Source organism: Panthera leo, chromosome D3, assembly GCF_018350215.1.
Source record: "Panthera leo isolate Ple1 chromosome D3, P.leo_Ple1_pat1.1, whole genome shotgun sequence".
In the NCBI taxonomy this organism is placed as follows: domain Eukaryota; kingdom Metazoa; phylum Chordata; class Mammalia; order Carnivora; family Felidae; genus Panthera; species Panthera leo.
The window spans coordinates 14,768,079-14,790,535 of NC_056690.1; the positions used below are offsets into that span (position 1 = coordinate 14,768,079).

General features: G+C 42.9%; 2 protein-coding genes across 10 annotated transcripts in view; one reads left to right on the forward strand and one right to left on the reverse strand.

Moving 5' to 3' along the window:
* The window catches only part of TAOK3 (TAO kinase 3), a 179,613-nt gene extending 162,142 nt beyond the window's left edge, over positions 1-17,471 (reverse strand). For 2 of the 5 annotated variants that reach the window (XM_042910247.1, XM_042910243.1), the window contains exon 1: positions 17,206-17,471. The gene's annotated coding sequence lies outside the window, so the exon portion shown is untranslated. The other 3 variants (XM_042910244.1, XM_042910245.1, XM_042910246.1) reach the window with 3 other exon arrangements.
* Positions 17,472-20,768: 3,297 nt separating this feature from the next.
* SUDS3 (SDS3 homolog, SIN3A corepressor complex component) overlaps positions 20,769-22,457 on the forward strand; it is a 109,139-nt gene continuing 107,450 nt past the window's right edge. For 3 of the 5 annotated variants that reach the window (XM_042909877.1, XM_042909876.1, XM_042909878.1), the window contains exon 1: positions 20,770-21,076. In XM_042909877.1, the coding sequence (XP_042765811.1) occupies positions 20,935-21,076 (142 nt within the window). In that variant the 5' untranslated portion in view covers positions 20,770-20,934. Of the gene's footprint in view, positions 21,077-22,457 lie in introns of all 5 variants that reach the window. The other 2 variants (XM_042909875.1, XM_042909879.1) reach the window with 2 other exon arrangements.

Consider the following 22,457-nt stretch of genomic DNA (forward strand, 5'->3'; position numbering starts at 1 on the left):
GACACATGCTATAGCACAGATGACCCTTGAAAACATTATGCTGAATGGAGAAGTCAGATCCAACAATTCACATGTTATGATCCCATTTATATTGTGTTCAGAGTAGGCAAATCCATAAAGACAGAAAATTAGTGGTTGCCAAGGGATGGGGGTAATTGAGATAGGATGCTTTTTAGAGTGATGGAAATGTTCTGAAATTAGTGATGATGGTTGCATAACATTGTGAATATACTAAAAACTTGAATTTTACACTTGAAAATGACAAATTTTATGTTATGTGAATTTTATCTTAACTGGAAAGAGGAAAAATGTGTGAGTTTCACACACTCACACCCCTCCAAATAATTCAATTTGGATCTGTGGTATAAAGAAAAAGAGGTCTCACTTTTAAGTCTGCAAATCTGGGTTTAAGTCAACTCTGCCACTTACCTACTAGCTGGGTGATCTTAAGTATATCACTTACCTTCTCTCATCCTCAATGGTCTCATCTATAAAGTGAGAACAATAATGCCTCACAAAGCTGTGAGACTCATGAAATAATGTGAAATCATTACATAAATTCTAAAGCCCCTTATAAATGAAAAATATTATTGTGCATGCTTAAAATTATTTTTAAAAATCTTAAACTGTATTGAATAGTCCATAATTTCAACTTTTTATCATTGGTATGTTATCTAAGCAGCTTTTCTGGTTATATGTGGATGGCATCTTGGACTTATAGCACTTATCCTGTGGACACTAATAGTACTTTACAGAGTTATTTAACCTTGATCTCTGCGACAAAAGGTAGTATACAAAACCAAGCATCAGCACAAAATCCAAAGCACTGAATAGACATTTCCAAGTATCCATACTTTCACAAATGTAAAATATTCTGTATTTTAAAAGTTGACATCTAGGTGTCCTTTATGCTCAATACAAAGGAAGGCACGTATAAAAAATAGTGGGAGGGTAAACTGGTGCAGCCACTATAGAAAACAATACGTAGGTTCCTCAAAAGATTAAAGATAGAGTACCATATGATCCAGCAATGCCACTCCTGGATACATATCCAAAGGAAATGAAATCACTACCTTGAAAAGACATCTGCACTCTCATGTTCATTGCAGCATTATTTACAATAGCCAAGACATGGAAATAATTCAAGGGTTCATCAATGAATGAATGGATAAAGAAAAGGTAGTATCTGTATACGGTGGATTATTATTCAGCCTTAAAAAAGAAGGAAATCCTGCCATCTGTGACACCATGGATGAACCTTTAAGGCATTATGCTAAGTAAAATAAGCCAGAGAAAAAAAACACTGTATGATCTCACTTACATGTGGAATCTAAAAAAAAGTGAACTCATAGACACAGAGAATATATTGGTGGTGGCCAGAGGCAGGTGGTGGAGGGTGGGGAAAAATGAGAGAAGGTGGTGCAAAGGTAAACACTTATAAGATAAACATGTTCTGGGGATGTAATGTACAGTCTGGTGATTATAGTTAATAATATTGTATATTTGAAAGATGCTAAGAGTAAATCTTAAAAGTTCTCATCACAAAGGAAAAAAAGTTTATGTGAGGTGAATGGTGTCAATTACTTATTGTGTGATCATTTCACAATAGATACATAACTCATATCATTATGCTGTACACCTTGGACTAATAGAATGTTACAGGTCAATTATACCTCAATAAAACTGGAAAAATAACAATGGGAGTTTGCTTAAAATTTTTTTTCATTTGTTTGTCCTATATGCTCTTTGGCATCAATACAAGGAAGGCATGTATTATTTCAAAAGAGAGGAGACTCATTGAGAATTAAAACAACAGACATCCAAATGAAGTAACAAGTATTGTTATGTTTAAGCTTTGAGTATATATTTTGTTTTCCCTAATAAAATTCCTTAACAGTTTTTGAGGTTAGGGATCATATATAAGTAACTTCAATATCCCTTCACAGAGCCTAACGTTATACACAGTAGGCATTTATACTTAGGTTATTTAACGAATTGGGTAAGAATACTTCTTGATTACATAAAACTTATTGATCATATTTAATCTACAGTGACAGGATGGAAAGTTGTTAATACCAAAACTAAACCTCTCCAAGGGCAGCTGGCTATTTATTAATGAAGGAAATAAAATCATACACACACACACACACACACACACACACACACACACACACACACACACCACAGTTTCTCATAAAGGAAACATGTCAATCTATATTCAGTTACAAAACTGTCTTCATTTGCCTCACATTTTTCTTTAAGTGAGGTGACAGACCTGACCCAAATTGGAAAAACATTCATGTCTCTTCAATATTACGATTGTTGACTTTACTTTAGATAGGCAGGATGAAATAGATTTACTTTCTTTTCCTTCACATCAAGGTCAGGTGCCTCAGAATTCTTCAAGGAACCGTGTAATATTTAAGTGTAAGATGTGGTCCTTGTACTCAAAATGTTTACATCATTAGTGAAGGTAAAACTGAATGAATTAAGATACTATGCACATTTTCTTTCACTGGTTTGCTAACTTAAAAATCTGGGATTCTGCAGCAACATTGAGTTTACTTCAAACAGGAAGTGAAACTTTACACAGGGTCTTGAAGAAAAGGTAAAATTTGAATAGGCAGAGAGAAGGAGGGCTTTTTGAGTGAAGTACATACAGTCCAGGAGGCGCAGACTCTGAGGACGATGGTGTGTTGCAGAGACAGACTGACCTCAATAGAGCAGAAAGAGCGAAGAACATAGGAAATGAAGCTGGATAAGTAGTGTGGGACAGATTAGCAAGGGCGTTGAAAGTCAGGCAGAAGAGGTTAGATTTAATGTGGTGGAAAACATGGAACCAGTGAAGCTTTCTGAAAAGGGGAGGAGTAGCATTTAAAGAAGGTTAATCAGGAGGAGCTGGAAAAAAACAGATGGAAATGAAGGAGGGCAGCTATGGTAATCCAGGAATGAGGCCATAAGGGTCTGAGTAAGACAGGTGCACAGAGATACACAGATCTTCCAGTGGCAATGTGCTGGGCCTTGAGACTGTAAAATTAGGGGGTACCAGAAGCGAGGATGAGACACAGACTAATGTAACGGCTGCCTACTAGGTAAAGAAGCTGCACGACAGATTAAGACTTGGATATTTCCAACACTAAAAATATATTCACAGAGCTTAAATGTCTTTCAAATACCCTATAAGTAGTTTCATTGCTTTCTTTGGTGAATTTACCATAGGTGCCCCCAGATTTCACATCTGCTTTGTTAACACAGCCCCATGAAAGTCTGCTTATGTAACAATTGGTTGTTTTTCAATACATAAAGTTAACTGACCCATTACAAGATATGAACCCCTCGATACTAAGATAGTAAAAACAAAAACATTCTTCTTTATATTCAAGTGTATATATTCTTTATTGTCTGGTTCCACCCAAATAAAGCCAAACCAAAGCAACACCCCTAAAAAACCTAACTTTTTTTGAGCTGATCTAAAATCTTGAGACACAGTTTTAACTTTATGATAGTGATCCAGTCAGAAGAAAACAAATTCTGTTGAGAAAATAAATTAAGAAATCAACACTTTGCCATGTTGCTTTCCTAAGCTGAGCTATATCAAATTGGGAGGAAATTCTCAGAAGTGAAAAACAACAACAGGGGCGCCTGGGTGGCTCAGCAGGTTAAGCCTCTGACTTCAGCTCAGGTCATGATCTCACAGTTTGTGAGTTCAAGCCCTACATTGGGCTCTATGCTGACAGCTCAGAGCCTGGAACCTGCTTTGGATTCTGTGTGTGTCTCTCTCTCTGCCCCTCCCCACCCCATGCTCTGTTTCTCTCTCAAAAATAAACAAACATTAAAAAAGTTAAAAAAAACAAAACAAAACAAACAAAACCCTCCACCTGTTGGGATGAGCACTGGGTGTTGTATGGAAACCAATTTGACAATAAATTTCATATAAAAAAAACCCACGTTTTTTTAGCAACAGCCACATGTTACTAAAGCTAAATTTGGCACATTCACTGATTTTTTTATACTAATAATTACTTAAATCTACAGTCAACTCTTCCCCTGCTTCCCCTCTCCCCTTAGGATGGGCAGTATATAACGTGGTAAGAGGAGTAGTGTAAACAGGTAAGATATGTAGATTTCATTCATGTGTTCCCATGGTACTCCCTAAATACTTCTATGGTAAGACTGACTCTATTATCTATACATTATTGTACGTATTGTTTTATTTATCTTCCCACGACCATTTTCTGGGAGAACTGTGAAAAAGAACTGAAATGTCCAAAAAGGCAAAAGTAACCATATCTACTATCATTCGCTGAGCTCTTCTTTTACAACGTGCAGTCAAACTTGTTCCTTTAATACACAATTTCACTTGATCCTCACAACAATCCCTAAAGTAGGTACTATGATTGTGTCCATTTTACAGTTGAAGAAACCAAGGCTTCAAGAGTTAAGGGATTTGTATAAGGTCACAAAGTTAGTGAGCTGCATGTGGCAGACATGCTCATCTGATATGCTCTTGTTAATTATTATACTGCAAACCCCAAACATATGTTACTGAAACCAAAAGTAACAGATATAAGGAAACTGGACATGTTACTCACTGTGTAAAAGAGGGAGGAACATTTAATAACTGTCAGTGATACAAGTGGACAGGTTCCTTGACTCACTTCTAAGCTTTCCTTATACTGAAAACAGTGCACTCTATTCCTGAAGGACAGTGGGACACTGCTAGGGAACGAAGTTAACTGGCCTCTCTTTTAGAAGGACACTTATATTACATTGCTATTTGACGGTATTCACAGCATCTCAATATCTTCTCAATTTGGTTACATTTTTAAAAAATGCTATCACTGAGCTCAGCCAGATCAAGACTAACTAGGCTGGTTGGTGACATCAAAATGCTTTTAAAAGTAATTTTTTATTAGACTATCCAGTGACCTGAGCAACTATTTAACTTCTGCCAGTGACCCTGAAATAGAAACTAGACTTTGAGAGATACTTCTCAGTACATAAAATACATTCATAAGAAGACCCCTCTAATAATAACTCCCCACTGTTAATTCCCTCTTTATGCATCTGGGCAAAGATGTCATATTTCCTCTACAAAGCTTCCTTTTATGTTGCAACAGTAGGAATCTCAATTTCAAACCGAACCAATACAATCGAAAACTACAAACTCATTCACAAGGCATGATTGTTTTTATTAGGATTTTATATAAATTGCCTAAGCATGATGGGACACCTTACATTTTAACCCTGCAACACTTTAACTAGAGAGTAAAGTAGTTATCGTTTAAAGTTCTGTGTGCCCCTCCCCTTTTTTCTGCTAACACACGGTCTTCCGCAAAATGGTCAGTGTGATCTTGGCAGACTGTGCAAGGAATACGACCAAGGTAAACTAAAGAACCGAACATTAAGCAGATGTCAAGTGATTCAAAGCTTAACATCTGTCACCTGTGTATGAAACCAGCAGTTTTAAATGGTTACAAATAAAACATGTACAAATTAATAGATGCAGTTAGTTAACTTCCACTCTTCCAACTAGTGGCGCTTTGGCAGGCAGCCATATAATCTGCAATAATCTGTCACTACCGTGAAGCCCCACCTACTTCCTCTGCCCCACCCCCATGCAAGCGAAGACTGGGATATTTGTGGAGCGCTGATATAACAATCTATAAAAGGTCTCCCTATCTATAAAAGCTGAAACATAAACTGTAAAGTGTTTAACGTTCATAAATTAAAAAAAAAAAAACACACGCTCTATACCATCACATTTCAAAGATTATTTGAAAGTTTTAATTTCCTTATTTATATAGCAGAAGGCTAGAGGCCTCAAATGGGTCACATCCACGGCAACGCTTCTCGAATGAAAATGCATCCTTATGTACAATTGTTAGACTTTAATTTACACGTCTAACACGCACAGTATTAAGAGTTTGGAAGTCAGGATTATATACATTTCATTTAAACCTTGTTCTAAGAGCCCAGTGAAATTGGTAAAGAAATTATTAAAGTAGCTTTCCTGGCTTATAAAATATTTTGCATTAACTTTTCAACATAAAAACCACGAGCTGTTAAAAAAAATTATTTACTTTCCTACTTCATCTAATTTCATTTTATGGGCTAGAGTAGTCCCATAAATTATTACCTCATGGATAAGATATTTTTATACTTTAATAAGTAAATAACCTTATGTACTAAAACAAAACAAAAAAATTATAAAACAAGGTAAATGTGATCAAATCTTGTGACTCTTCTGTCTGTAAATTTGGTATAACGTTCAAGAAATTGCTCTGCTTTCTATCCTATTTTCCCTTGCTGGGAAAGAAGAAAATTAGGACATGGCCTTGATCTTTTTTAAGATCTCTAGGATGAATAGGGTGCCATTTTGAGTAGCTTCATTTTGAAATACTGTTTTACAGGAATATCAATCACAAGCACAAACTACACCCATTTAACAAAAATAGCCTTCATTGTATTTAAAATTTTTGTTTAAAAGACTCTTCTGACAAGATTTTGATATTTTGTTTGCAGCTCAGCATTTACCTCACTTATCTAGAAGAAAAAAAGACAATTCCTGAAAAAAATTCCCACTATTTATTTGTAGAATATCAAACTACAAATTAAAATAAATAGAGCACAGGAATCCAGTGATATTTGAGGTTGATTACTCTCAGCTGGACGTTGAGCTAAGGCCATAAATATTCACATGAAATTCAAGAAATAGTTTATTAACCATTAGACACAAACCATATTTATAATAAAACGCTAAATGTAAAACAAAACACAAAGCTTACTCACAGATCTTCTCAAATGCACGTCCTGCATCTCCAATCCGACATATTAAATACTTTAAAAATTCTTTATTTAGCTCCAACAGTAAGTTAAGATTGCCCCAGAGATGGCTCTCTTTAAAAAGCTGCCACTTTTTCATTAGGAAAAATAAAACTGAGCTCAGCTTAAGTTGTAAGAACACCACCACGCTATCAGCACCTTCATTCCGAGAAAGGAAGTTATTATAGACACAGTTTTATACATGAGGCTTAAAGAAAGTACTTCCTGGTCAGATAGCTAACGTTAACGGCATTACATTAATGTATACAGCTTTATGTTTTGACATTTTGGGAAGAAGTTTCTAAAAACTTTTCCTGACCTTTTTTCCCCAGTCCCTACAAAAGAGGAAAACTCGCTCGAGCTAAACAAATCTTAGGTAAAAATCTATGAAATTCTATCAATACCTACCATTATGGTATCCTGTAAATATTAGAACTGCCCGTTATTATTGATAATAATACTAGTGTAAGTTTTAATTACACTTATGTACTCTCCATTCCCCCTCTCCCCATGGGCTAGAGGAACATTTCAGGGGACACAAGATTAGAAGGTAAAGAAAGAACTCAAAGGAGGACAACTCACCAATTCCTTGATAATGAGGAAGAGGAAAATAACCATTCACATTTTATTCCTCAAATTTAAAGATCATTCTCTTTTAAACATAAATTTAAAAGCTTCAAGAAGCGCTGTACACTCCTAATAAGGAACTGCAGATAAAAACAGCATGACCTGGGTGCTGCACATTACTATGGGTATTGCAAGCTGAAAGTATTTCCTGTTAGGACGCTCATTGGTTCCCACAGGTGCAAGTGCCTATGGGTGTTGCCGATTTACTCTTCCCTTTGCAAGTGAACCACTAAGGGAGATTTCAGGTTGGCACAATCAATGCTAAGAGCTGTTAGGGCAGAACTACCTTGGGCTAATTCAAGAGCCTCCCAAACCTGGTTGATTGTAAATTGACGATTAGCTAATTCAACAGGGCTGGAGAAAATTTACATCAACAGACTTTCATTATTTTTCTAAGATGTGCTATCATTAAGAATATATGTAACTTCACTCAACGAATATGTAAATTGCTTTCTCTGTACAAAGCACTGTTCTAGGCACCAGGAATACAATAATGAACAAAACAGGGGTGCCTGGGTGGCTCAGTCAGTTAAGCGTCCAACTTCGGCTCAGGTCATGATCTCACGGTTCGTGGATTCAAGCCATGCGTCAGGGTCTGTGCTGACAGCTCAGCACCTGGAGCCTGCTTCAGATTCTATATCTCCCTCTCTTGCTGCCCTTCCCCTACTTGTGCTCTCTCTCTCAAAAATAAACAAACATGAAAATAATTATTAAAAAAAATAATGAACAAAACAAAGTCCTTGTGGTCATTCACACACACTATCTAGTAGACTTTTGACAATTTCACATATGATGAGAAAATTCCCATAAAGTAATTAAAAAAATTGTACAGATATTTGGAAAGTCAACAGTAGTGCTCATTATTAAAAAATATTGTCACTAAGGCCGACAGGTTCCAGAACCTAGTACATAAAAGTAGGATTCTTTATATTTTCAAGGTTTCAAAAAAGCCAGGTTGGAGGCAATGGCATATGTTCCAGCAGGGAAAAGGAAAAACTTCTCACCATGAGTCACCAGTGACTAAGTACTTTTAATTCAGGCTTAAAACACATTTCAAATCTAATTACTTGTACATGCAGAAAACTGATAACCCCAAATCAATACCAGAAGCTCGATCTGACCAATTTTCAAGGTTAAAATTAGCACCTAAGACAAACAAACAAACACAAATGAAGTGCTTTTAATGAGCTAATGCCCCTGTAATGAATTTTATTATAATTTTGGTCTTATTACCCTCTGACACTTAAGAGGTATGCCAGCAAGCTTCCATTAGATTTTGTTACAATAAACAGTTTTCTTAGATTTTAGCCAGACTGAGACACAATCATACAGTGTCGTGGTAGGAATGGCTTTTGTTTGCGTTCAATAAAACACAAATATATTAAAATCATGTCTGCTCAAAGACAAATGTAAAACCCAGAGACAGTAAAACATACAGGTAAACTCTACTCTTCCAAGCTATGCCTTACACTTCCTCAGGATTTTACTTCCTATATTTAAAATAACAAAACCTTCTAAATTTTAGCCAACGAATTGGAGGAATTCCCAAAGACAAACTGATCTACTTAGTCATTGAACAAATATCTATTGAGCACCTACTACATGGTAGGCACTCTTCTACAGGCAGGGATACGGCAATGAATAAAATCAAAATCTCTGCTTTCATAGTCTACATTGTAGGGTAGAAAGATAAGATAAACAAAATACTTGGTATGCCAGAAGGTAGTAAGCACTGTGGAGAAGAATACAATATGGAAGGTAGACATAACAATAAGTATTTGCTCACAGTTGCAAATTATATCGCAAAGGAAGTTTGCTCTGGAAGAGCAGAGTATTAGATCTCTCCCAGACTCTACCTCCGACTCAAGTTGAACAACCTCCAACCGCCTTCTGTTGCAAATGAAAGGGAATCTTATTTTATTTGTTGCTAATACCCAGAAAAAGGAAAACAAACTTCCAAAGACAGGAAGTTAGAACTCATTCCTTATAGATGAAAACATCATCAGGAAACAAAAGTAACAAATCCTATATACTCAGAGTCAAAGGTCACTTTAGGGAATATTATCAAGCTGCATATGAACATACAAGTTTCCAAATACTTGCTAGCACTGGCATTGACTTTACCAAGTGCCAGGGTCAGAAGTGAATTCTTCACTTAAGAATTATTTCTGGGGCGCCTGGGTGGCTCAGTCGGTTAAGTGTCCAACAATTGATTTTGGCTCATGTCATGATCTCAAAGTTTGTGAATTCGAGCCCTCTGTCAGGCTCTGTGCTGACAGTGTGGAGCCTGCTTGGGATCTCTGTCTCCCTTTCTCTCTACCCCTTCTTGCTCTCTGTCTTTCTCTCTCAAGACAAACATTTAAAAAAGGAATTATTTCTGTTATCTTCACCGGCAGCAATAATTATATTTAAATATTACTTTTGAACCTAAACTAAGTATTTAAATTTAATACAATTCAACAAATATTTATTGAGCAGATACTAGTTGCAAGATACTTGGTTAGATGTGTAAGACACTGTCCTTTTAAGATTAAAAAGATGGACACCTAGAAAAGATAAGTATGAACCCTATCATATAAAATCAGAGAGAATATTAATGTAATAAGAAAATACACAAAGTACTTAAGGAATTTACAGGAAAGAGTAGCAAGGAGGATGATCAGAAAAGGCCTCACGGAAGATGGCCTGAGAGGTAGGTCTGAAAAAGGAAAAGCAGAAGGCATTCTAGGGAAGAGAAAGGTCAGCAACAAAAGACCTGAAGATGTCAAGTCAGTAAGTGCTCAGTTAGTAAGTAGGCTGGTCTGGTGGGGGCATAGGATACACATGCTCTCGTGCCTGTGCGCGCGCACGCACACACACGCACACACACACACATGGATTATGGAGCAATAGAAACTGAAAGACAGTTTGAGAAATCTGGCCATGGAGAATTACTAAAGGTTTTGAACATGTGAATGACAAAATCAGAGCTGTGCTTTAGGGAGAGTGAGAGAGCCACAGTGTGTATAAGAAGGATGAAAAGGAGACTGGAAGACTGTCACAGCAGTCCTTCCCTAGCACCTTATTAAGGACCTCGTTAGTTCCTTCTTGGAACACTGAGAGGTATGAAGTGGAAAGTGTAGTGAGTTGAAAAATCAGATCTAGGTCATGGGGGTCAAGTCTGCACTGTCTGTCTGACCATGGGAAGTCATTTACCCTGTCTCAATTTCCCTACATGAGAATCTATTAATTATTCTTTTTGGAGTCAGGAGCCATCAGATTTAGCAACTGATTAGATGCTGGGAGTAGAGCAAAAACAACAAAAAAATTGTTTCGAGTGATTAAATGAACAGGCAGCTACCATTTATTAAACACTTTCATGTGCTTGTCAGTGTGCTTGGCGCTTTACATAAACTTCTTCATTTATTCCTCATAAGAAGACTGTGAAGTATGTATTCTTATTTGACAGATGAGAGAATTGAGAGCTTTAAGACTTAAGTAACTTACCCAGGGTAAACCAGCTGGCATAGTGACAAAGCCAAAGTAGATGCCTAGGTCTGCCTGAGCGTGAGACCCTTTCTCCTTCCAATGTATCATGCTGTTTCTTATACGAGAGATAGATAATGCTAACGTTCACTCACGTGTTCCAACTGAATCCCTGTCTCTTTCGGTGTGTAAGAAACAAAGTGTGAACATAAACATAATCTACTAATTTGCTCATCATTAATTCATTCACTCATTCAATTCACATTTATAGAGCATCCTTCATACTTTGTGCCTGGTACTAAACTTGGAATGGGGAAATGCAAGGATGAGTACGACCTAGCAGTTCACTGCCTTGAAGTGCTCACTGGCTGGTAAACGACAAGCAGGTGTCAACAAGGAACTGGTATGCAATGACAGAAGAGAACTTTTACACGAGAGACAACAGAAACATAAAGGTACAGGAAGCATAATATTGTAATTTTGTATCTGTGCTATTAATTCTTGACCTAGATCATTTAAAAACTACATGTGGTTTTTCACAAGAGACTCTTAAATACAGAGAACAAACTGAAGGTGGATGGTGGGGGGGAGGGAAAGTGGGTGATGGGCATTGAGGAGGGCACTTGTTGGGATGAGCACTGGGTGTTGGATATAACCCAATTTGACAATAGGTTATGTTTAAAAAAATAAAATAAATGAAAACTATATGTGGTTTTTGCAAATATTTGAGTATTTACACACACACCCTTCAAAAAGTAAAGGTGAATGTTCACAACAGAATGGAAAATTGGCCATGAACTACGATTCTATTTTGTGTGTCTACTGCCAAACTACTTAGATTATTAGTTTATTTAAGAAAGCATTCTGCCTTGGTTAGTGCCATCTATTGTAACGGGTAAACAAAATCTATTTGAATTGTCCTGATCCTTGATTGTTGTGGACAAGCCAGTGTCATTAGAAGCTAAAACATATGAAAATAAATGCATAGTGCCCAGACTCTTACTTTGATCTGGAAATAAAGGTTTATCCCATTGTCCATCAGAAATAGTGGATGGAAATAAAACTGAAATCTTCCAGTGGGCACTTTGATAATTCACTATAATATTAAATGTAACAAAATGTACATCGTGTGGTTGAATTTGCTATCCATTATTTCACTGAGGCTACAGGTGAAGTGGAAAGGGTCCCAAAGACTAGACCCCAGCATGTCAATTCTCGGTATTAGTACCTAATGCTACCTGGGCCACACCTCTTTGTTTAATGGGAACAGGTTTTCCTAGGAATAAAATGTCCATTCCAAGGCATATTCTCTTTCTCACTCGCTCTGGGGATGAAAAATGTGTCTGTGTGGAATAGCTGACAATGGACAGGAGGCTGATCTGTGTTAACAAATCAAGAAACGGGACCCTACATCATTCTCTTGTAAGATAGAAATAATTGAGATTCGATGTCTTTATCAAATCTCAGGTCAGATGGAAAAAAAACCACGTTAGGTTGATTTATAAAATGTTTAGGTAAGGGGCGCCTGGTGGCTCAGTCAGTTGAGCATCCAACTTCGGCTAACGTTGTGATCGCTCAGTTCATGAGTTCGAGCCTCATGTCGGGCTCTGTGTTGGCTGCTTGGAGCCTGGAGCCTGCTTCAGATTCTGTGTCTCCCTCTCTCTCTGCCCTCCCCCACTCACGCTCTGTCTCTGTCTCTCTCTCTCTCTCTCTAAAATAATTAACATTAAAAAAAATTTTAGGTAAATTTAACATAAAGCTGGAATGATAATTTATCAATGTAATCCCTGTTGGTTATCCTAAAAATTCTAAATAGTTGTTGCTTTTAATTCGATGCCTATAGCTTAGAAAGGAGTTAGATCACATTTTGGGCCATAAACTCAATATATCTTTAACGATAGCTAGACTGATAGATACCACTTTTTTTTTTTTCTCAGTCTGAGTTTACTAAACGGTAACAAATTTTTAATATATTCTCATAAATAACAAAGCAACCAATTAAATGGATGATAAAGCTAAATAATCACAACCTAAACTCCCTAAGCTCAAATGCAACTGCACAGTATCTCACAACTCAAAAATACTAATTCAAAACTGTCCTCTCTGGTTGACGGGATCATGGAAGATGAGCTCATTGAATCTCATTGAAGACTGAAAAGAAGTCTTCCTCTAGGGGAGTCACAAAAAAAACTTTTAGAGAGAAACTTTCTGTCAATATGTTTTCTTTTTGCAGGGAGGGAAGAAACAAAGACTAGAGGAAAAGATTATGAAGGAAAGAGGCTTTTAACTGAGACTCTAAAATAAAAGTATCAATAGTTTTCGTTCTCCTGTGCTACTGAAACCAACGAATATGAACACCGGCAAGCAATGAGAATTTTTCAGGTTGGCTTAAACATGAAAACAAATTAGATATCAAGGCAGACTCTGAGATGACAATGGTTTGACTGTGTACTCTCAAGTGGTAAAGAAAAGTGTAAAGTGGGTATTGTACTTAGTGGGTAGTCCTTGAATCCTGCCAAACAAAGAGCAAGAACAGTTCGAGAACTGCAGACCAACAAGGACGTGAATTATGTGGTTGCTATAACCACAATTCATATGGAAGTGGAAGGCTCCTTCTTAATTTCTTCTTTTCAGTACACGTGTATTTTTAATTTTTATTTATTTCTTTTTATCTCAGAGAAAGCGAGAGCGCGTGAGCTGGGGAGAGAGACAGAGATGGGCAGGGGGAGACAGAGGGAGAGACTCTTAAGCAGGATCCACACTCAGCGTGGATCCCACGACCCTGGGATCATGACCTGAGTCAAAATCAAGAGTCAGATGCTCAACTGACCGAGCCACCCAGGTGCCCCTAATTGAAAAGAAACAGTATAAATGAACATAGGTGTAATGACTTCACATATTTATAGTTTCTCGTAGTGTAGTTTTATTTTGTGAAATTAATGAAAATAAATTCCCACAGAATTCCTACCCACCCACTCATCACCCCAAGGAATAAAAAGTCACTATAGGCCCTTTCTATCACTAAAAACTCTGTTACAATGAATCTCTCTTCGTGGTTTCTGGATCAGCACCATAATGTTATGTGGCTGAAATGACTGCTTTGGTCATCACTCAGGGGAGTATCAGAACACTTTCTTCTAAGGAATTAAATGTTTTGTCTTAAGAGGCTACCATTTGTACCAGTCAGAAATGAGCTAACAAGTATGATCAAAGAGCTTATCTGCGCAGACATTTCTATTACTTTGTAGAATTATTGGTACTGAGATTCCCAGTCCTTCCACAGACCATGTCATAAGTTATGTGCGCTACATAATGAAGACATTGCCCCTTGTAAATAACCTCTCGCCTTAATGAACTTTATTTTTTACTTGAATTTGGCTGAGGGTTCTGGAGAAATAAATTTAACATGAAATAATCCTACTTAACACACCTTAGGTCCTCTATTTACTATCACCCTGATGACAGACAGTGACCTCAGTAATTTCTGGCTTGGATTTAAATAGGCAGTTCTATGTAAGCCTTCTCCATTATGTCTTGGGGAAATAAGGTCTTCCCCCTCCGTTGAAACAGGCAATTATTACACACAGCAAAAGCTTCCTTTTAAAAAAAAATTTTTTTTAGTGTTTATTTATTTTTGAGAGAGAGAGAACGCGTGGGCGTGAGCACACGCATGAGCGCGAGTGGGGGACGGGCAGGCAGACAGAGAGAGAGAGAGAGAGAGAGAGAGAGACAGACAGACAGACAGACAGACAAAAATCTGAAACAGGCTCCAGGCTCTGAGCTGTCAGCACAGAGCCTGACGCGGGGTCGAACTCGGGATGGACGAGAACATGAGCTGAGCTGAAGTCTGACGCTTAACCGGCTGAGCCACCCAGGTGCCCCTGAAAGCTTCTAATAAGACATATTCTAAACCAGAAACAAAGAAAAGATCTAACCGTGAGATGATAATGACATTCCCCATTATTTCCCCCAAACCATCCCGTTTCTAAGTCTGCTCCTGTAAAAACAGAAATCAGTCGCAAAGAGAAGGGGTGAGGAGGAACAACACCCAGAGAAAAGGATTAAAAATTTCAAATGCCGAACTACTGGGTACAACTGTAACAAGTCGTGTGCGTTCAAGGGAACACGTGAAAGGTAGTCAGGGCAGTATTAACATAGCCTAAGTATCGTGAACGACTAGCCTGGTCATTAGTTTAACTTTCACATCGTCAAAGTGGGAGGCTGCCCCCCAATTTCCACCCCCTCTGGCTCTCGGCTATTGGTTTCAGCATTTTAATAGGTACGCCCTTGCCTCCTACCAGGGCAGTTTCTGGTTTAAATAGGCTTATCTCTCTCCTTAGCTAGTCCTGGAACTGTGCCTGAAGCTCAGTCTTGGTGGCTTTTTCTGGATGAGAAATCTCATTGCAAAGTGCCGTTAGCTTAGCGACTCCAATACCTCGTTTCAAAATTTAGTTTGACCTTCCCACTGCCTCCAGCACAGCAAAGTTAAACAAACTTAGTGTCTGGTTCCTTTGAACCTGCATTGTAAACAGTGATACCAAAGTGCTGCTAAACCTAAAAACGTTTCCTCGCTCCTTGAGCTAAAATGAGACATGCAGGGTCTATCACCATCACCATCCCACACGGGGCTCCAAAAGGATCCCTTTCCCTTTCAACTGGTTGGTAGTGAGTTGGAGAAGCCCTCTCCAACTTTTCACGTCCTGGTTTTAAGGTTACCGAGGTCAGGGAGCCCCTCGCTTTCGAGGCATCCACGCCAAGCTCGGAGAAACAAATGGGGAGCCAAGGGGCCAACGAGAGGTCGGGCAGGCGGCCTCTGGCTCTCGCCAACATCTGTGCGCTTCTGCCAGACCCTCCGGCCCTTGCGTTCTACTTGGGAGAGGTGTCATTACATAATCCCTGCTCCACGGACTCACTAGGGCTCGGGCTGTCCCACGTCTCACACACCACCCTCGAGGAGGTCGGCTGACTGCAGACCCCGCGGGTGGCACGCGTCCCCTCGCTCTGCGCTGCCCGCAGTCCCTGACTCAGCGCGGCGACCCCGACCCAGGCTCGCTCCCCTCTCCCACGTCCACTCGCGCGCTCCGAAGCCCGTCTCCGGGTCCTCCTCACACCCGCTGTCTGACGGGGTCCCTCCCGTCAGACCTGCTTTTGCAAGCCCTCTCGGGAGCCCCTCCTCCCCCCCCCCCCCCACCCCGAGACCCTCCGTCCCGGCCCCTCTACGGGGTCCCTTCCATCAAACCTGCTTTTGCAAGCCCTCTCGGAGACACCCCCCCCCCCCCCGCCCTCTGTCCCGGCTCCTCTCGGGGGTCCCTCCCATCAGACCCGCTGCCCCAAGCCCTCTCGGGGACCCCCCCCACCGGACCCGCTGTCCCAAGCAGTCTCGGGGTTCCCCCGAGACCCTCTGTCCCGAACCCTCTAGGGGGTCCCTTCCATCAAACCTGCTTTTGCAAGCCCTCTCGGAGACGCCCCCCCCCAGGCCCCCTGTCCCAGCCCCTCTCGGGGGTCCCTCCCATCAGACCCGCTGCCCTAAGCCCTCTCGGAGACACCCCCCCCCCAGGCCCCCTGTCCCGGCCCCTCTCGGGGGGTCCCTCCCGTCAGACCTGCTTTTGCAAGCCCTCTCGGGAGCCCCTCCTCCCCCCCCCCCCAGACCCTCTGTCCCGGCCCCTCTAGGGGGTCCCTTCCATCAAACCCGCTTTTGCAAGCCGTCTCGGAGACACCCCCCCCCAGGCCCCCTGTCCCGGCCCCTCTCGGGGGGTCCCTCCCGTCAGACCTGCTTTTGCAAGCCCTCTCGGGAGCCCCTCCTCCCCCCCCCCCCAGACCCTCTGTCCCGGCCCCTCTAGGGGGTCCCTTCCATCAAACCTGCTTTTGCAAGCCGTCTCGGAGACACCCCCACCCCAGGCCCCCTGTCCCGGTCCCTCTCGGGGGGTCCCTCCCATCAGACCCGCTGCCCCAAGCCCTCTAGGGAACCCCCCCCACCGGACCCGCTGTCCCAAGCAGTCTCGGGGTTCCCCTGAGACCCGCTGTCCCGGCCCCTCTCAGAGTCCCCTCCCTTCACACCCGAGGTCCCAAGCCCTCTGGGGGACCCCCCCTCCACTGGACCCGCTGTCCCAAGCCCTCTCGGGGTCCCCGCTGAGACCCGCGCTGCGCGCTCCTCTCCGAGTCCCCTCTCCCCAGTCCCGACAAACCCGCTCCCGAACTCTCCTCGCTCGAGTCCTCCCGACCTCACTCCGCCCAGGGTCCCCTCACCTCGGCTCACTCTGTCACCGTCCCGCGCCCCGGTGCTCTCACCTCAGACCTGCTGTCACCACTCCCGGGCCCGGCGTCGCCACCGCCGCTTCCTCTCGCACACTTGTTCCCGAGTCGCTCTTCTGCCGCTCGTCCCGCGGAGGATCCCCGGGTGGCGCCGCTCAGTGCCGGGTACGGCCGCGCGGACCTCCGCCCGCGGTCTCGGTGTCTGGTCCCACTCTTGTCACGCAGGACCCCGCCGCCGTCGCCGCCGGGCGCCACACGGACCCTCCCGCGGCTGCCGCTGCTGCTGTCCGAGGTGCGGCTCCTGCCAGGGGTGGCCAATCGCACCCGACTGCGCAGAGCGCGCTCCGCCCCGCGGTCTCAGTCCGCCCGCCCCCTGCCCCCGACCACGCCCCCAGCTTGGCTCCGATAGGCTCTCTACTGACCTCCCCTGACCGCGGGGCCCAAGCCCCGGGCCGGATATAGGTACTTGATTGGAGGTGCCTGGGTAGCCGAGCCGTCGATGGCGCCTGAGGATTGGCGGAGCTGGCGGTGGGCGGGGCGGAGCGGGGCGGGGTTTCCTCAGACGCGGAAGACCTCGCAACTTCAGTTACCCTGCTGGCCCGCCTGGGGTGCGGTCAACCTTGTTTGTGCTGGCTGGGGTCAAAGTTCATGGCACTCCTCGGCGCCTTTGCTTTTCTTGGGAGTCTCCCAGAGGCCAAGGACCCCTGGGATTCCTAGGAACCACCAGGGAAGAGCCTTTGAGGAGGTCCTCTTTCTTCCATTATTGCTCAGCTTCCTAAGAAATTCTGCCATTGGTTAATATTAACATTTATTCACCCAGGACTTGTAAATAGTTCCTGGATTTAAATTGTTTTCATATCCTTGGCAAGGGAGTTGCCCTTATGTTGCGTTCGACAGACGTCAGTTTAAAGCTGTTGGGAAAAAAAAAAAATCTTTATACTGGATGTATACTGTGAGCAAGTAAGCATTCAATACTGATGGGGCCCATTTTGGGAGGTACAAGGACAAAACTTTAGAAATAATCAGTTTGTGGGTTTTGATAATCGTTTTGACTGTGGGAACAGGAACTGCGCGGTAGGCTTCAGCAAGCTTAGTCAGCATATTCGTTTTCAGGGCCACATGTTTTAATGATTCCGTGTGAACTAATGGTCAAAGTGCAACCTGTGGTAATCAGACTCCTTTCACCTGCTGGGGGTAAAAGTGCATCGTGCTACTTAGAGCCGTTCTTTATATTTTTTGAAGCTGGATATGTTGATTAAATCGATACAGCTAACTGAAAACCGCTACCTTAACTCATAAACCCCAAAGTGTATGGACTTTGACAATTCAGCATTTTGTGAAGAAATTGTTTCATTTCAGGAACAATTTGATCCTAAGCGTTGTCAGATGTATACAGGACTTTGTTCTCAGGAAACTCGCCAACATAACTCTTTTTTGACTTTCACTCCTGACAAAATTTGTGTTCTGAACACTGTACAGATTTTCCCTAGTGTTTTAAAATCATACTCCATTCCAATTACAATGCTCCCCTTTAAATTGGGATGCTGGGATGTACAGAGAGGGCCTGTGGAAAGGAGGCTGGCAAGACTCCGTTTAAGATGAATTCTGAAGTAGGTGCCTCCTGATCAGTGTGACTGGCATTTTGGAAATGCCAAAAATGCATGGTGGTTCTGAGGGAACTTGATTTTTCAGGCCTAGAGAAACTGTCCAAAATTATTTAACTTATAAAGGTTAGGTAAGACTAAAGTCACGAGAACTTTTCCTTCTCAAAGAGTATATGTTAGTTAAGAGCTCATCCTACCAATTCTACAGTTGGCAAAATGGATTGAAAAAATGGAGTAAGATTTCACTACCAGTGTTCAGTTGTGTCTATCCGTATAAAAAAAGAAATGCATGACCATTAGCAGATGTTATTTGCAATCAAGATAGAAAACATAAGCAAGATAAATATTCCAGTGTCTTGAAACCAATTAGCAATGAAGTCAAATCTCTTTTTTCTTTTTTTTTGATTCATTATATCAGTGAACTCTAATTTCTAAAATGTTGGTGCTTTTTCTGGTCTATGATTATTGCTACTGATGGAAACCTAAGTTGCTCAATATAGTTGATTACAAATAATTTAGATGTGATCTAAAATAAAAATAGACTATGACTTCATCCTTTGGACAAGAGACAGTTCTAAAAACCTAGTTTAAATATAGATGGCGGATATATAGTGAGCCCTGAGAATGACTTTTATTTAGAAGGAGCTTCAGAAGATCTCTGAAGTCATGGAAAGACACTGCAACATTCTATTTTAGAAATTCTGGAGTTTTCTTGGGAGGAAAAATCTACAACAGAGCTAACATTTTCATTAAGGTAGGAAATAAGAAATGTCAAAATAAATAGGATGAGAATACATTTTTTTCACTTTGAGGACACTCTTTAGGGTCCCATTCAGAGATGAATTTGGTCACAAGGGAGCTGAGAATCAGGATATGGGATTCCATCCTGGGTTTTACATCTGCGTTCAACCTACTTGTAAGTTACTTATTCTTTGGAGACTTGGGTGTAACATAAGGGGCAGGGTTACTTTGTACAAGTAAACATCCTCTGGGCCAGCTTCTTTAACCATTTTCCTGCTACCCACAACTAGACAAAGGACATCCTAAATTTGTTCATCAAGCAAAGCTTATAACACAGTATCTCCTACTCAGAAGGAATCACACCAATTAATTCAAGCAGGTATTCAGCTGTCTTTGTTTTCTAAGTTTCCACACATCATGTTCCTTACGTTAGCCTAATTAACTTCCTGCAGGCAAATGTTCCACTTGCTCAGTTGAGAATTGGTTAGCAAGTCATTGGACGGGGAAAAGAACCTTTTAAAAAATTAATACTCTAAGAAATTGAGGCAGCAGTAATGTACAGACATACCGTGCTTGGGTGTGCTCGTGTAAACAAGGCAGACTGGACGCTGCCACTTTTTAGGCAAACGTTCTTTCCTCATCTGTAAAATCGGAGAATACCTTATTGAGCATGCCTACACAAACAGAAAGGACTCCTACAGACTGGGAAAACACCATTTTACTGACCCCAGGATGGAATATCAGCATCCTTGTCTTTTAGTTCTCTTTTAATAAAGCTCCAATTAGGGGAGGAGCTAGGCTCGGGGCGGGGGGCGGGGGGGCGGATGATCACGAAAATTCTAGATGTCAACGTTTCTCGACCTATAAATGGGATGGTTCACGTCGTTAACCTGTTTCAACTAAAGAGACCACCTCCACCTGACAGGAGGTTTCAACCCTTCTGTCTCTCAGGTCGCAGAGGACCCTCGCTTTAGGTCTGGCTCCTTGCGCCGCCTGGCGGCTACTTCTGGAAACAGAGCGCCTTCCAGCTTCGGGGTCCTGGCTGCGGCCAGGCCTGTCCAAGGATTTGCCTAATTCTAGAGAACTTGTCTCCGCCCCTCCCCACTACCCAGTGAGGATTTTAGGACGGCGATGAAAGGGCTGAGGTTAAGGCGAAGGGGGCAGCCCGTCCACCCCCTCAAGGATGATGGAGTCAGGCGGTTCTCGGACAGCTTGCGACCCGGAAGTCACCGCCGGCGCGAGGTCCCCGTTGCCGAGCGCGGGCGCGCGGGGCGGAGCTTGGCGGAGACGGGGAAGGGGTCGCCGCGGCTGCCGCTCTTCGAGTTGGCGGCTCCCTCGGGGGCCGGTAGGCGGGCGTCGAGTCGGCAGGGCGCGCGGCTGCGGTCCCCGGGTGACACGCTCAGCAGCGGCCAGTGGCGACATGAGTGCCGCGGGGCTGTTGGCTCCGGCTCCGGCCCCGGCTGGAGCGCCGCCGGCCCCGGAGTACTACCCGGAGGAAGACGAAGAGCTGGAGAGCGCCGAGGACGACGAGCGCAGCTGCCGGGGCCGAGAGTCCGACGAAGGTGCGTCCTCCCGCTGGCTCAGCAGCCCGCGGCGGGCGTGGGACCGCTGCGGGGGTGGGTGGGGGTGCACGGGAGAGGGGCGGGGCGACCTCCGGGACTGGGGGAGGTGAAGGGGCCGCCGGGAGGAAGTTCCCCCCACCTGCGCTGGGGTAGAGGCCGTGGTGGAGACATCGTACCCTGACAGTTATGGGACCGGGGGACTTGGGGAGCTGGTGTCAGAGCTGGAGGTCCATTTAAGACTCTGCTCCTCTCCTTCCGACCGCCTCTGGTGAGCCTCAAGTCTTTACTGGTGGGAATGAGGAGGACTTCCGTGGGGTACCTTGAGCTGCCCTCCGCATTTTAGTTCCCGAGAGACCACAGCAAAGCCCAGTTGGGCTTCCAGGTTCCCAAGTTGCTCCCTCCGACGCTCCACCCTCGGGGAAATGCTTTAGCCAGCCCTCCTTTGGGTCGCGCAGTGCAGGTTGAGAGTCCAGTTTGCTTAAAAGAACGGGACCTGGAATCCGCCGGATCTTAGGTGTAAATTTGGCTCACGGAACCCAGCTTTGTAACCTTAGAGGACTGACTTAAGCTTTCCGCCTCAGTTTCTCCAGCTGTAACGGGGCTTCCTATTGTAGGTGTGAGGATTAAAGGAGATCTGTGCAGAAAGTACTTGGCCTGGTACTCGGTGGGTGTTTTCATCACTGGGGACGCAGGCACAGGTGTAAGTGGGGATTTGCTTGATGGTGCCCAGGTGGCGTTGTGTTTTCAGTTCCACGCTCTTTTGCATTATCATTACTGCTTCTCAGAGCCTTGCTTTTCAAACGGGGCTTTGCACTTCGGTAAGTGTCAGGAAGACTGTTTTGGAGGGAATTGAGGAAGGACGTCCTGGAGGAGAAAGGGGAACAAAAGAAAAAGGACCAGGGGAGAAAAAAGAGACTGTCGTATGGGTGGAATATTCTGGCACCAAACAGGGCTGTGGAGCAAAAGGTTGAACCAGCTGTCTGGAATGAGGAATGTGTTTTATTCATCTCACTGTGCCACGTGCCAACTACAGTGGCTGGCATATGACAGGAATTCCGTGAAGGTCTCTTGACTGAAAGAGTGGAGAATGCTTTGTGGAGAGTTGGATGGGCAGCGGCCTTAAAAAAAGGCAGCGACATGTGCAGGTAATAAAGTTGAAGCAACTAACTGCATTTGGTTTAAACTACATTTGAAGAAGGGCCTTAAGGGGAGATTTTGAATGTGAATCACTTGTAACTGCTGTTAAGGCCCACAAGGGGGAGCAGTGAAGCCAGAATTGATTTCCCCCCTCAAATAGGACTGTTGAAATGAGACAGTTCACTATTTACTTATTCTAAGAACAGTGTTTAATGTGTTCTGAAGCAGTTTCTGTTGTTTATCT